This window comes from Quercus robur, chromosome 11 (genome assembly GCF_932294415.1).
Source record: "Quercus robur chromosome 11, dhQueRobu3.1, whole genome shotgun sequence".
NCBI classification, from domain to species: Eukaryota; Viridiplantae; Streptophyta; class Magnoliopsida; order Fagales; family Fagaceae; genus Quercus; species Quercus robur.
This window is the reverse complement of record NC_065544.1, coordinates 39,439,078-39,454,657: the sequence shown is the minus strand read 5'-3', so window position 1 is coordinate 39,454,657 and position 15,580 is coordinate 39,439,078. Positions and strand designations below refer to the sequence as shown.

General features: G+C 36.4%; 2 protein-coding genes and 1 pseudogene across 2 annotated transcripts; all 3 read left to right on the top strand.

Annotated features, from left to right (window-relative positions):
* Positions 1 to 587: 587 nt before the first annotated feature.
* On the top strand, positions 588 to 2,511 carry LOC126707305 (probable carboxylesterase 4, mitochondrial; annotated as a pseudogene).
* A 5,961-nt stretch (positions 2,512 to 8,472) lies between these two features.
* LOC126706017 (2-hydroxyisoflavanone dehydratase-like) lies at positions 8,473 to 9,710 on the top strand. The gene has a single exon (XM_050405277.1). It carries the CDS (start codon positions 8,618 to 8,620, stop codon positions 9,524 to 9,526), a length of 909 nt encoding a protein of 302 aa, XP_050261234.1. The 5' UTR covers positions 8,473 to 8,617; the 3' UTR covers positions 9,527 to 9,710.
* A 4,800-nt stretch (positions 9,711 to 14,510) lies between these two features.
* Positions 14,511 to 15,580, top strand: LOC126705997 (probable carboxylesterase 5). The gene has a single exon (XM_050405241.1). The coding sequence runs from the start codon at positions 14,596 to 14,598 to the stop codon at positions 15,499 to 15,501; it is 906 nt and encodes a 301-aa protein (XP_050261198.1). The 5' UTR covers positions 14,511 to 14,595; the 3' UTR covers positions 15,502 to 15,580.

Here is a 15,580-nt window from a genome sequence, read left to right as displayed (position 1 = left end):
GTCCATTTTTCGAGTATCCAAACCACCATGATCATCAATCCTAGCTCCTCCACGAGGGTTCACCAAAGTACCCAGTTACAAAAACTCAGAACTTGAGAGTAAATAGTTTATGTTTGTTATTGGGTTCTTTGTGTTTTTAAATTTGACTTTTTGTTTGGTTTTGGGTTTGTGTTCTTATGTTTTTGTGTTGATGTTTAAATCTGTGATCATGTTCTTGTGTGTTCTTGTTCAAAATGAATTAGATTTAAATTTATTCATTTTATTGTTTTAAATTCTGTTTTTTCTTTTTTTATTTAGTTAAAATTGATAAATTTTTTTTTTTTAATTAGATGCTGATGTGGCATTTTTTATAATATTTTAATGCCTCCATCAGCCACCTCAAATCTTTCTGTTGGTTGACTGAAGGAAATGACGAAAATAACACGCATTAATTGGTTTAGGAACTAAAAATGGTAAAATTAAACTGTAAGACCAAAATAAAATTAAAAAAGTCAAAACATAGGAACTAAAAGTACATTTACGCCTTTGCAAAACTTATATCTCATTCTCCCTCTCAAACAGCCACCAACCACTATTATAAAAAAAATAAAAAATAAAATAAAAAAACTCAACCACCACATATTTCTTGAAATGGATTCAAGCAACAATGAAACAACCCACGAATTCCCACCATAGTTCAAAGTCTACAAAGATGGGCGCATAGAAAGGTACCCAGACCGTTTTGGCAGCGAAGGTCTGGAACTTATTGTACCCACAGGCCTAGACTCGAAAACCGGGGTCCAAACCAAAGACGTCGTCGTTTTACCCAAATCAGGCGTATCTGCCAAAATCTTCATCCCCAAAATCAACGGCCCAAATCAGAAGTTTCCTCTAGTCGTTCACTACCACGATGGTGACTTCTGTACTGGATCACCTTTCATGAAAATCTTTCATGACTTTCTTGTTTCCTTAGCCTCAGAAGTAGGGATGGCAATTTTTTCCCGCCCCGCTTAACCCGCCCTTCCCTGCGCGGGTTTTCCCCACCCCGCAAAGACAGTGGGGCGGGGATGGGGCAAGATTTTGGCCCCGCACCACAGGGCAGGACAAGGATGGGTTTAGACTTTTTAGACCCGCCCCGCCTCTCCTCGTCCCCGCCCCGTCCCCGCACTACTAAGGGTTATAATTGTAAATTTTTCATACCCTAAAACCCTACTATTTAAACTAACATATTAATATTAGCATATTTTATTCTACCTAATGTGATTCTTTGTCTTTATTTTGTTATGTGTTATACTATGAGATTTTTATTTTATTTTTATGATTGTCTTGTTAAACACTTGGATATATTATTCAATTTTTTCTAAAAATTGATTTGATTTGATGGGATAAATTTGTAATTTCAAGTATATTTTTATTAATGAAATAAGTTTCATTAAAAAAATTGTACTAGTTGTAGGGTAAATTAACAAAAAGTTGAGTTTTACGGGGTGGGGCGGGGCTTCGCGGGGCCCCAAGGGGCGGGGATGGGGTAAGAAAGTATTCCTTATCATGCAGGGCAGGGCGGGAATGAGACAAGAAAAAACCATGCGAGGCAGGGACGAAGACCCCATCCTTCGGCCCCGCCCCACCCCATTGCCATCCCTACTCAGAAGCTAATGTGGTCGTTATTTCTGTTGATTATAGGCTAGCCCCAGATCATGCTTTACCAGTTGCACATGAAGATTCTTGGGCCGCGATGCAATGGATTTCAGCCCACTCAAATGGGCAAGGCCCCGAACCGTGGTTGAACCAGTATGCGGATTTCGAGCGGGTTTTTGTGGCAGGTGAGAGTGCTGGGGCCAATATAGCCCATTACGTTGCAGTCCAAGCTGGTGCTACAGGATTGGCTGGTCCCAATGTTATTGGGTCAATCTTAGTGCACCCATATTTTGGGGGTAAAGAGCCTGATAAAATGATTGATTATATGTACCCGACTAAGGATCGGATACTGTACCCGGAATTGGATCCGAATTTGTCGAAGATGGTTGGTAAGAAAGTGCTGGTTTGCGTAGTGGAGAAGGATTGGCTGAAAGATAGAGGTGTGGGTTATTGTGAAACTTTGAGAAAGAGTGGTTGGAATGGTTCTGTGGGATATTTTGAGAGTGAAGAAGAGGGACATGGGTTTTTTTTGTGGAATCCTAGCAGCGACAAGGTGGTGCCACTGATGAAAGCTATGGTTGATTTCATAAATCAGAACTAAGTTAATGTTATTGGTTTGTCATGTTATGAAGACATTGAGTTGTAATTGGACTCTGGTGGTGAGCTACGAATGTCTTTGATATTTACTTATTTAGTGATGTGAAATAAATGTCTTTGATATTTACTTATTTAGTGATGTGAAATAAATGTGTGTGTTAGAGTACTTTGAATTTGGCGTCCCCAATTAATTAGTTTATGGATTGGGTTTAGGAGGCCGTCACCACTCCTAAGTTTTTCATTGCTTTATATAGAGAGTACGTGGGATATTTTCTTAGAAATACAAGTTTATGGTTTGCCGCTCTCCCCCTCCTAATTTTTTTTTTTTTGTTTTTTGTTTTTGATATCGTTACTACAAGTATATAGGTATAAATGAGAAATAACACATATAGCAGTTTTCTATATAAAATTGTCGCACAAGATCCATCTATATTGGCAATTAGAAAAAACGTCAGTATATCATAATGCTTAAGTAGTTTTAATTACGAATAAAATCCGTTATTATCGGTGGTACTTTAGTGATGATAAATTGTTTGAAATGGAGTTTAGGCGTTGAAGTTTTGAGTTTTGAATTTCAATTTTTAAGCACACTTAGCGTACTTTTATCTCTATTGTCTTTGATTGTGTATGCAAATATGAAATGGTATAAATTTTTTTTGTTCATCTCTGCTGTAGGCTAGACAAAGGTAGAGGGAATCTAATAATTGCGTATGCAAATATGAAATGGTATTTAAAAATATTGGGTAAGGATTTATTGCAAACAGTGTTATGTTGCAACTTATGAAGTTAATGTGTCTTGTGTCCTGTGTCATGTGCATGTCACATGACTAACCAAAGTCACCAAATTCAGTTAACCACAATCAGCATTTAACCACTAGTTTTTCTCATTCTCTCTCTCTTAATCAACCCAAGTAAAACGAAACCCCGAATATCTCTGTTTTTGCCCGTCCAGCCCATTTCTCTCTCTCATTCCACCACCCTTTGTTGCCATCGCTGTCCCTTGGCAACAACAATGAGCTGGCTCAATAAAGCCATTCTCTCACCATTTAGTTTTATTCTCTTAAAAATATGAAAAAAAGGAAAAGAGAAAATACTTTCAGATCTGATTACTTGTGGCTCAATGTGCATCCACAAGACACAAATCCAATTACTAAGTGGATCACATAAAAAATTAAAGCCAAGAACAACTAAGACCATTTTTTTTTTCAAAGGCACAAAAGATTTAGAGCTTTATAATGAAGCAGAGGTTTATTACTCAAATCTGTCATCCTTCTGAGCATTTAAATATTAATCCCACTGCCATTTGTAGCAAATCAAAATAATATATTCCATAGTAGCGAGGCTGTCCTCGACAGTTGTGACTAGCAACAATGTGACAAATTGATCACCAAGGAAAGAATTTCACATATAAAACTGAAGCTAAAGGTTTACAACAAATGAAACAAAAGAAATAATGAATTCTTCATCTCCATGCTTTCCAAAAAAAGAAACTACTTTTTGGGCATCCCAAATACTCTCTGCAACTCATAATATACATTCTTTAAGATCAGCAAAACTTGACTTCTTCTGCAGTAGTTTAACAAATCAAATTTTCCTTCCAAACAAGAAACAAATTGGTCCATTTTGTACTCCTAATCCCCATTTAAAGCCAAACTACTAAAAAATAAATCTTTTCTTTTTACCTTGATAGTTCTAAACACGAAATTTGACCCAAATCAAATGCTATATTTACAACTAAATCCACTCATGACTTCCGCGTATTCTTCCCAATTAAACCATGGGTCAATCACACCCAATAAGAATTTATTTTTTGTTTTCCCTGTTTTGTGAAAGAGTCAAGACTAAATTGACAGATAAAGGAGTGTTTTCGCTTAGTTGAACCAAGTTGTCCTAGATACAACCGCCAAGTGCCAACTATGGTAAAGTATATTTAGTTACTTTAGCTAGTCATGTGACATGCACATAACTTAGGACACATGTTAGCTTCATAAGTTTTCACATAACGCTGTTTGTAGCAACTTGTATTTGCTACAAATCCTTCCCCAAATTTTTTTTGTTCATTTTTGTTGTATTCTAGAGAAAACATAGAGGGGATCCAATAATACTTGGCTTTTATGGGAGATGAGAGAGACTCCAACCCAACATGTGTATAGAAAAATTAGTTGTCTTATAAATATATATATATATATATATAATAAGTAAGTGTGAGTTTGGCTAGCACGTTCTGCGCGTTTTAGTGCGGCTCCTTTTATTTAGTGGGTCCATGGGTACTGTTCATGGGATCTACAAATACGGAAAAATGCAAATCTAACTTTAAAACTGGGTCCCACGGTACAATTCACATATTTAAAAATTATTTTGCTACAATATTTTCAGTTTTTAGTAATAAACAGTATCCAAACAGACCCTAAGAGTAATTCCATGTTGTGGTGATAATAGACTCCAATCAAGTGTTCCACTCACACCTAGACATTGCAAACGGTTAGGTCAGGTTCAAAAATGGGCCATTTTAAACAAGTTGAAAACAGGTTAGACCAATCGGGTTGCTAGCGGATCGGACGGGAATTCGGGCAGACTGTATTTACAAAAAAAATAAATAAATAAATGCCAATTTTTTAGAAGAATTAATCAAATCAATAAAGGAAACAAATTGTACATAATACCCTTTTTTTTTTGGGTTAAGTGAGCATCTACTATTATTAGACTATTTGTGTTACTATTATACATGTGAAGGGAAAAAAATAAACAAAACATAAATCTTTCCATATCCTTCCAATTTTGATAATTTTGTGTATGACTAAAATTCTTTACCCTCATAATAACAAAATCTTTCATGTTAATAACTCACAAGCATAATGCTTATAATTACAAATTTACAACTTAAGAGAGATATATTTTAAGGAGCACAAAAAGTATATATTTTAAGTTTACACACTTCAAATTCAAAATTCACTAATGATACAGACTTTTGGGCTTTTTCTTTTACTTTAGTTTTGTCCTTGTGCTATTTAGACTTAGTTTTAGTAACTTAGTCCTAGTATTTAACTCTACTACTTAGTATTTAACTTAGTATTAGATGTTTAGCAGTGTAGATGTGTAGTTGTAAATGATTTTGCATTTTGTATATATATTTTTTCCTCTACTACTTAGTATTTAACTTAGTATTAAACGTTTAGTAGTATAGACATATAGTTGTAAATGCTTTTGCCTTTTATATTTTTTTTTTTTCTCCACTACTTAGTATTTAACTTAGTGTTAGACCTTTGTAGCATAGACATGTAGTTATAGATACTTTTGCCTTTTGTATTTTTTTTAATAAATGGGGGTATGGCTACTGTCACTGGTGGCTACTAAATGGATAAATAATGTCAGTGCAGTACTTTGTGTCTTTATGTCTATGCACATAAAATCTTGGCATGTAATCTAAATATTTTTTAGGAAAAAGAAAAATTTTAAAATAAGGTCGGGTCTATGGTTAGTTGGGTCGGGTTGAATTAGCCCGCAAAAAAAGGGTTGGCCGCAGGTTGGCCCATTTTTTATTCAAACCTAACTAATGAATGTATCTCTCCTGCACTTGATGACTTTTTTTTTTGGTAAAAAGGAATGTATTACTGAAACTACCCAGCCAAAAAAGGCTCAGAACAAAGTCTGCTTAAATACAAACCATTGGCATCAGCCATGAGAAGATCCATAATGTCCACAGGCGGACTACTTAAAACATGAAAATCAATTGCTTGATTAGAACGCAGCCTAGCCAAAAAATCTGCACATCTATTGGCCTCTCTAAAACAGTGCTTAAAACGAACCTGCGGGAGCTAAGATAAAAGGTGCCTGCAGTCATCCACCAAGGGGGAAACAACATTAACAGCAACCCTGGGATTATTCAGCAAGTCTACTATGGATTTAGCATCAATCTCAATCTCAATAGCAGGTAAGTGAAGGTTTAAACATTGAAGAAGCCCGTCTCTGAGGCCCCAAAGTTCTGCAGCATAGCTTGTTGTGATGCCAATCTTCCTAGCATAACCACAAACCCAATCTCCCTCACTATTTCGAATGAGACCTCCACTTCCAGCTAGGCCTGGATTGCCCAAAGAGGATCCATTTGAATTTAGTCTGAACCAACCCACTTCCGGCTTTTCCCACCTAATCCTCTTTACCACCTGACCCGAAGCTATTTTAGGAAGTTTCACGTAGTGCTCATACTCCATAGCTTCTCGGAAAATCTCATGACCCAAGTTTTGTTGGATGGTTTTGTTTTGGAAAACAATGTTGTTCCTATGCTTCCAAATACGCCAAATAGCAAAAAAGAAGGAAGTGTTCCAAGGGGGATGATCTTTGTGCTTTTTTGTGTTAGCCTTACCATTAATAGTAATCCATTGATGAAGATTTCCGCTGAAAAAAAAAAGAATTAACCTCCTCGGCACCCAGTTGAGTCCAGAAATTCCTAACCTTGCTGCAATCCCGAAGAGCGTGGATTATAGACTCAGAATCAGAGAGACATAATGGGCAAGTGGGATCCACCAGAACCCCCCTTTTAGCTAGGCACTCCTTCACACCAATACTACTGTGCAGACACATCCACACAAAAGTTTGTATCCGAGGAAGGATGTTAACTTTCCACACCCATTGACCCGAGAAAGGAGTAACTTCGCTTCCCATAGCAATTTGATAAGCACTTTTGAGCTCGAACCCGCCATGAGTGGACTTACCCCAAGCTAGTCTGTCTTCACCTCTTGCAGCAAGAGAAACCGGAGTGGCTTTTAACGGAGTGCACTTGATGACTTTGACGCTGTCCTTTTCCTATTTTTTACTCTTTGACTCCGGGCGGTCCGATAGTACATGCATGCTTATATTGATAGCAAACGCATCGAATCACTCGTTTCAAAAAAAGTTCCCAATTTCTTTTTCTTTTTTTGTAAAAAGTTCCAGTTTCATTTATGAAGATTGTCACGCATTTATTAGTGTATATATTTCATACAAATAGTCACAGTTTACGTTTTATTATGGATATTTGTACATAAATATCACACACGGAAAAAAATGAAGAGAAAGAATTGAGTGACAGAGAGACTGAGTGAGATATGGGAGGGGCGCATTCACTGTAGCACCAGCACTACTGTAGCAATATTTAAATCTCTGGAGTAAAAAATTGCTAAACTTTTGTTGGTTGATTTCATAATCTAAAGTTGTGATTTATCATTTGAACTAAAGACAAATATCAAAGAAAAAAAGAGAGAGGCAAAGAACTCTATAATATCTGAGCTCACAGAAATATAGAAGAGAGAGAGTGATCGAGAAGCAATGAGATAGAAGATGCTCCATCTTTCTCTCTTTAATAAAGTTAAAACTTATATATATTAGTAAAACCTTTTTTTTTAAATAGCTGGGTTATGTAGTGTGCTTTATCTCTTAGTGTTTGTCTGTTTTAGTGTACTTAAAAATAAATAAAGTTGAGATAACGTTGAAATTAATTGGTTGCTTGTTGAGATTTAATAAAGTTAGTTCATCGTAGTGTTGTGTTGTGTGCATAGTATTTCAATAATTTGTAGGTTATTGAACATATTTGTTGATTATTTTTTTGTGCATTTGTTTGTGCTGTGCATTTTTTTTTTCTGCCCTAACTATAGAGAAAAAGCATTTACACATTAGATTAGAGTAGAGTTTCCTCAACAATGTAATGATATGCCATGGGTTTACAAAGAAGTGGATTATTAAACAGTGTGTTTCAACTCCAACCTTTTCAGTACTTGTAAATGTAGAACCATTCCTCTTCAAGTGGATTAGAAATCTAGAAAACACATCAAATTGCAAGACGAAGAGAAATAGGGATATTGGATATCCTTCCGATAAGAGAAACATTGTGCTGAAAATTTAATGTAGATAACAAAAACTGTTTACCATGTCCAAATTTATGTGGTCTTTCCATCTTGCCTGAATTGAAAAAAGTGGGAAGAACAAAATATTTGTTATTTGAATTATAGTATAATACATTAATACTAAGTTGTATCTGTCAAATTAGTATTCTAATCTGTATTTCGGAAATTTCTAACACGAAATTGTAATTGTACGTATTTCACATATTTGACCAACTGACCATTTAGAGAAGAGAACCACCAATCTCACCTAATTTTTATGGTATCCGTGGCCATCTCTAGGTTTCATAGACTAACGGATATTGACTTTGGGTAGGGGTTGCTTAGTGCCATTAATAACAAATGTACTAGTTTTCCCATAAAATATTAAAAAGAAAAAAGAAAAAGAAAAGGAGTAGGTTCAAATAAGACATATTGACTAGCTCAAACTTCACACACTATATTATATGTGCACCAGTTACTTCTTTCAGCATCCTCACCATTCTCTCTTTTTGTAATTTCATTAAACACCTCCTACTAGCAATTCACAAATGGAATCATCAAGCAACAGTGAGATAGCACATGAATTCTTCCCATTCTTCAAAGTATACAAAGATGGTCGTGTAGAAAAATTCATGGTTTCTGAGCATGTGCCCCCTAGTGATGACCCACACATGGCTGTCCGATCCAAAGATGTAGTAGTCTCACCCAATCCCGCAGTGTCAGCCCGTGTTTTCATGCCCCAGATATCCGACCCGAGTAAGAAGCTCCCTATCCTAGTTTACATGCACGGTGGAGGTTTTTCTATTGGATCCGCTTTCCACCTGGGTTACCACAAATATGTTAGTGCTCTTGTGGCAAAAGCCAATATCATAGCCGTCTCTGTGGACTACAGGCTAGCCCCCGAGCACCCAATTCCGGCATGCTACAACGACTCATGGGCGGCGCTTAAGTGGGTGGCTTCCCATGCAAATGGTGATGGCCCAGATCCATGGTTGAATATCCATGCGGATTTTGGGCGGGTCTTTTTAGCGGGTGATAGTGCTGGGGCAAATATTTCACATAACGTAACGGTTCGGGTTGGGTTAACTAGTTTACCCGGGGTTAAATTGATTGGTGTGGCTTTGGTGCACCCATATTTTGGGGGTACGGAAGATGATAAAATGTGGTTGTACATGTGTCCGGAAAATAAAGGTTTGGAGGATCCTAGGCTAAAACCGGCCATAGAGGATCTAGCAAGGTTAGGGTGTGAGAGGTTGTTGGTATTTGTGGCTGAGAAAGACCATTTGAGAGAGAGAGGGACATGTTACTATGAAGACTTGAAGAAGAGTGGTTGGAAAGGGACGGTGGAGATTGTTGAACATGAGGGGGAGAGCCATGTGTTCCATCTGATGAAGCCCAAATGTGACAATGCTGTGGATCTAATGGAAAGGTTGGTTTCCTTCATCAAACATGACTAAAGCGGTATACTTAGCTTAACCTTCGGTGATTTCAATGAAACCTTCATTTTCTTATAGCGTGGGTTATATATGTCAATTAAATCATAAGTTTTTGACGTGGATGAAAGAAGTTCTTTCTCACCTTAATATTGTAATTATAGCCAATAGTGGCTAAAGATTTATCAATAAAATTTACAGTTTTATATATATATATATATATATATATATAAAATAGTTTGTAGTCTATTGCCATTTTTAAATCTACCAAACGTGGAAATTGGAGGTTTGACAAAATTTGGGAGTTTGAAATTAGGAGACTAAGAATTATTACATTTAAAACATAAAAAAATATATATCATATATCGCTGTGTAAGACTATAACTAATAATCTTAACCTTTCTTTTTTTTTTATTCAAAAAAGGGGAAAAAAATCTTAAGAATGAGTATCATTAGCGCATCACACATTCACACTATCCATTGAGAAAAGTAGTACATTATTTGTTGGGCATGTGTCGTAAATACTGCATGGTTCACATACAATTCTAAAATGCATATTTCCCAACTTGAAACCTGTTTCCTTAAAATACATAAATAAATTATCTGAAAGCCTAGACTTCATTCAAGCAAAAGCATTTAAAATGATATGGTTGGGATGTAAACGAGCTCATGGGGGTAGTTGAGTATGGAACTTGATGAAGCGCGAATTCGTCAGTCAAAGTGGGCAGATGGAACTCCTCGTCGATGCGACTGTATTCTCTATAAGGGTCACCGGTGTGGTGTCTGCCACAACGCCTCCGATGTCAAAGTTAGAATAAAAAAGCACTTTATGAAATGAAAATGGAAGAACAAGATAAAAACCAGAGTGCTCTCTCAAAGTGTGAATGTATATGTACCTTCTGTTGACAATGTGAGGGCTTTATATATGTGGCTTTGGGTGCTAGCCGTTGTGGTTGTTAATGCTTGCCCTAGTAACGCCTCTTGTCCAATAATGGGGCTTTTAATAGGTTCCCAACGGTCTGCTTGGCTGATTTGGTAACTGCCCAGGTCATTGATTGACTACATTGAATGATTCCCTGCCTTCGTCAGTGATGACTGGTTTCTTCATTACTCAGGACGCCTTCGTCATGAGTGTTTTTTTCGTCATGAGTGTTAGCTTCGTCTATGGGATGTAACCTCGTCATTCCCATCAGTTGCCTCCCAGGTTCTGTGGTCATCTATGACGTGTCATGAGGATCACAGAAGATGGAAAGTTTTCCTGAGCTCTCTATGATGCTTGGTGGTACACTACTCCTTTAGCTTCACAACTTATAAGGCAGCAAGTGGGGGGTTTCCTTTCGATGTGGGATTCAAGCCAAAATCGGTTACAAGCAAGCTATTGACCGAGCTGAGGCAAAAAAAGTCTACACAGAACTTATGTCAATGGTTATTTATAGATCACAGTCACACACAGTTGTGCTTTTTCTTTAATAAAAAAAATGGAAATAGAAAGTGAAATAAGAGAAAAGATGATAAGGAAAAGTAAACTGGCAGTACAGTCTTTTCTTTTATCTTTTATGGAAGCAATTAGATTATTGGGGAGGTTTGGTTTGCTCCTAACTCAAAACTCAGATCTCATATCTCATTTTTCATCACTTGCAAAGTTGTACAACTTTTTTGTTGCAAAATATGAGAATGTGATATTCAATTGTAATGAAAGAAATACAACGGTATTTTTATTAGGTGTTAAGCAACACTGAAATAGGTTGCTAAATATTCTTACGACACCAGAGCTTCTCATATAGAGTTTGATAATGGTGATAATTGATAAGTTAGGGGCCGGCTCCCCTCCAGTTCAAAATTCTCTCATTCCCTCCCATTTTAATCCGGATGCAAGACACATGGCAAATGAAAAATCTAATGGTGAAAAACAAAGCCACCTTGAAATGTATTTTATTTCAATTTTACCCACACCTTCAGCGATTTCCCTTGCAAACCCACAACCCATACACCACCGTCCTTGGCAATGGGGCCATCTGAAATTCTACCTAGAAACACGACTGTTGCATCCTTCACAGATAGTCAAGATGGATTATTCTATAGATTCTATACTGCATGATTATATGCAGATCCTTCAACACCAGCTAATCAACGTCCCAGCGGGGAATGAAATAACAAGGAGGCCAAGTTAAAACTTCTATGAGATAAGGTTTTGTATTGACACAGTCAAAGAGGCAATATCTTTTATTTGGGTAATTTGTTGTAAAAAATAGAATAGATGCTGGGTTTGATTACTTCGAAGTGAAATGGAGCAAAACCCACAAAAGTTATGCCTAGATCTGAGAGATCCAAAACCTAAAAAGTGAATTTTGGTGAAATTCATTAAGATTTTTGATGTTTGGAAGAGGATTGGAGCAAAACCCAGATGGTGAAATAGGGTTTTCAAGTATTGAATGAAAATTGGCTAGACCCATATGGAGTTTTTGTGGATTTGTGCAAAAATGGAGATAACCCAGAAAAGAATCGGAAGTTTCCACATGATTTTTTTGAGAATTTTTTTTTTTTTTTACTTGCAGAAGAGATGTAACACCAAGAGCTTTTCAGAATGACACCAGTAACTCCAAGGTTTCCAGCACTATTTTCGATGGCTTCTTGCCATATGCTACCAAAGGCAGTGATTTATGGGTTGAGGGTTTGCAAGGGAGGTAGCTGAAAGGTGTTTGAACAAAGCAATAAATTACGTTTTGAGATGGCTTTGTTTTTTACTATTAGATTTTCCATGTGTTTGGCATTAGGATTAAAACGAGAGAGAATGGGAGAATTTTGGACTGGAGGGGAGGCCGCCCCGATAAGTTAAACCTACATGTAAAGCATAGCAAGAAGCTTCCAACAAGGTCAAACATAAGTATTCAACTTCCAACGAGACAAGATTACCATATTCAATGAGAACAAATTAGCACATTTTACAAAGCCTTTATGATGTTTCTAGCCAGAAAATGTGTTTAGTGAAATCATTATAGTGCATACAGCAAAGTTAAAAACTTAAAATATTATGTACAGAAAAGCTTTAAAAAGGTATCTACTAGAGTCAAACAAATGTATCCAGCAAGGATAAAAAGTAGCCATGACAAAGTGAAAGTAAGAAATCCATTAACATTGATCTTAAGGGGTCCGATTAGGCTAAACTTCAAAATCCAACAAGACTACACTCAAGAGATCTAGCAAGATTATATAAATAATTTCAACAAATTTAAATAGAGCAAAGCAAAGAAAAAGAATCATATTCAACAAAGAATAAGAAAGAGTACTTTAGAAAACTAAAGTAAACATGTTGAGCAATGATAGTATAAAAATTTTACCATGGTCAAATAGGAACTATCCAGCAATGTTGAGAACATAAAAGAGTTGAACAAAGTAATACAAACATCTTCAGATAGATTATATAAACATGATCAACATTGATTAAAGAACTAATCAGTTAAATAATTAGTAAGGCAAGGAGAAAAGTGAGTTAGAGAGGGGGAGGACACAGCTTTGGGTGTTAGATGCCGATAGTAGGTAAGTTGCTTTCTCATTTCTCTAATTGCTAGAACTATGTTCCATTCTACTAGATTTTGGATGCTGACTATGGAGGAAAATCAGTTGAGACGGGTAGACATACTTGACCCCTAAAACGACCACAAGGCAAGGGTTCAACATATTCTAATAACAAACTAAAGTTCCAAAATACTACTATGCTTAAAAGTTGAATTTTGCATCTCAATTCCTAATTTACACAAAATATATATCTGGTCTAACAAAATGACCCAAAATGTGTTTTCTTAGGTTTCTTGATTTTTATCCCAATGATAATCAAGTTGCTAACTCTATCTATACATCCCTAGATCTAGAAGGAATGGGAATTGTTAGTTGAACCTTAAGCATGAGACTCACTATCAGGACCAGCCCAAGATAGTTTGAGGGCTAAGGCAAAAATTGTAAAGGGACCCTTTTTTTATCTAAATATCACTTAAATGATATTTTATTTTTTATATTATAATTTTTTATTTCAAATCTATTATTAATTCTTACTAATTAATAAGACTAATTCATCCAAAGTGAGCTAGTGATACTTATGTAGGTTTTACAAACTGAAAAGTTGTCAATAAATAAAAGTTATTCAAAACATTAATTTATTATATTGTTTGATTAGTTTGTAAGTTTTTTGTCATAAAATTTGTATTAGTTTTAGCATTTTTCATTCACTTAATGGTGAATTGGTAATTGTGTTGTATTTCTATTAATTCATAATTTTTTTTTTTTTTTTTTGGTGTGAAGAAGATGCTAAAGTACTATAAATTTTACTATAAAAAACACAAACTAATGTGACATTTTTAGAAAAGAATAAATAAATATTGAATTACTTATTGTGATTGGACATATCAATTTATAAGACCTATGTGATAGAAAAAAATGTGCAAGTTACACACTCATTTTTTAATTAGAAAAAAAAAAAAATACTGGCCCCATTTTAATTTGGGGCCTTTCTATGTTAGGGGGCCTTAGGCCATGACCTATATGGCCTAGACCTAGGGCCGGCCCTGCTCACTATTTACAGAGACACCCGGAATTCTTAAGGCCTCTCAGGTCATAATTCTCACTCACCTCGGCTTTCCGAATCATATTAAGATCTATAAGGGTTTTAAGGCACCAAGGCAAGGGTGTAGTAGGAGAGGAAATAGTACATTTGACTATTTGAGTTTTGGCCTTTGGGATGTGGATTCAATCATGTAGTACTAGAAAGTAGATACAACATAAAAGTTCGAGATTGAAGCCAAACCTATGATTGGTTATCGGACATCCATAATTTAAAGTCTCAACACGACTTCTAGTTGTTACATATACCAAGTCATGTTTCTTTTTTGTCAAAGTGTGCTGGTACGTTTTACTTTAATGAGGAGACCGAGAATTTTAGTTGGATAAGACTGTTAGATGAAACTAAACATCGGCAACCAATTATTTCAAGCAATGATTCTTCCATTACATAAATTGAATAACCAAGAAGCCCTTAATCTCTCACTTTCCTTCTTTGTCAACAAAGCTAAACACTCCAAGAATATTAGTTGCTTCTTTCAATGGCCTCAAGTGACCCAGAAATCACACACTCCTTCCGTTTCTTTCATGTATACAAAGATGGCCGTGTAGTGCTTCACTTCCCCACTTTTGAAAAAGTCCCACCCTCTGATGACCCGATTTCCGGGGTCCGATCCAGTGATGTTGTAATCTCATCCGAACCCGCAGTATCCGTCCGCATCTTTCTACCCGAATCCGTTAACCCGACCCAAAAACTCCCCCTCGTCTTCTACGTGCATGGTGGTGGCTTTTGCATGCAATCCCCTTTCTCTACTACATACCATAATTTTGTCACAACCTTAGTCAATGAAGCCAATGTTATTGCAGTCTCAGTCGATTACGGCTTATTTCCGACCCGACCTGTACCCGCTTGTTATGAGGACTCATGGGCTGCACTCCAATGGGTTGCAGCACATAGTAATGGAAAAGGACCTCACTCATGGTTGAATAATCATGCTGATTTTCAAAGGGTTTTTATTGGGGGAGACAGTGCTGGAGGGAATATTTCACATACTTTAGCTGCTAGAGTTGGGTCCATTGGGTTACCTGGGACCAAGGTTGTTGGGGTTGTATTGATACACCCATATTTTGGTGGTACAGACGATGATAAAATGTGGCTGTACATGTGTCCTACAAATGGTGGGTTGGATGATCCTAGGTTGAAACCGGTTACAGGGGATCTAGCTAGGCTTGGGTGTGAGAAGCTATTGATTTTTGTGGCTGAGAAGGACCATTTGATGGTTGTGGGTAGGAATTACTATGAGGAATTGAAGAAAAGTGGGTGGGGTGGTTCTGTGGAGATTGTTGAGAATTTAGGAGAGGAGCATTGCTTCCATTTGTTTAATCTCAAATATGAGAAGGCTGTGGATTTGATTAACAAGTTTGTTGCTTTTATTAAACAAGAGTAGGTTTGTGCTATGTGGTCTCTAGCATGGATGTATTTGTAAGTGTAATATTTATGAAATAAAATTAATTTTCCAAAATTTA

Bases quoted from the DNA above. Each gene is read 5' to 3' on its own strand.
- LOC126706017 (XM_050405277.1), top strand. From the start codon at position 8,618: ATGGAATCATCAAGCAACAGTGAGATAGCACATGAATTCTTCCCATTC.
- LOC126705997 (XM_050405241.1), top strand. From the start codon at position 14,596: ATGGCCTCAAGTGACCCAGAAATCACACACTCCTTCCGTTTCTTTCAT.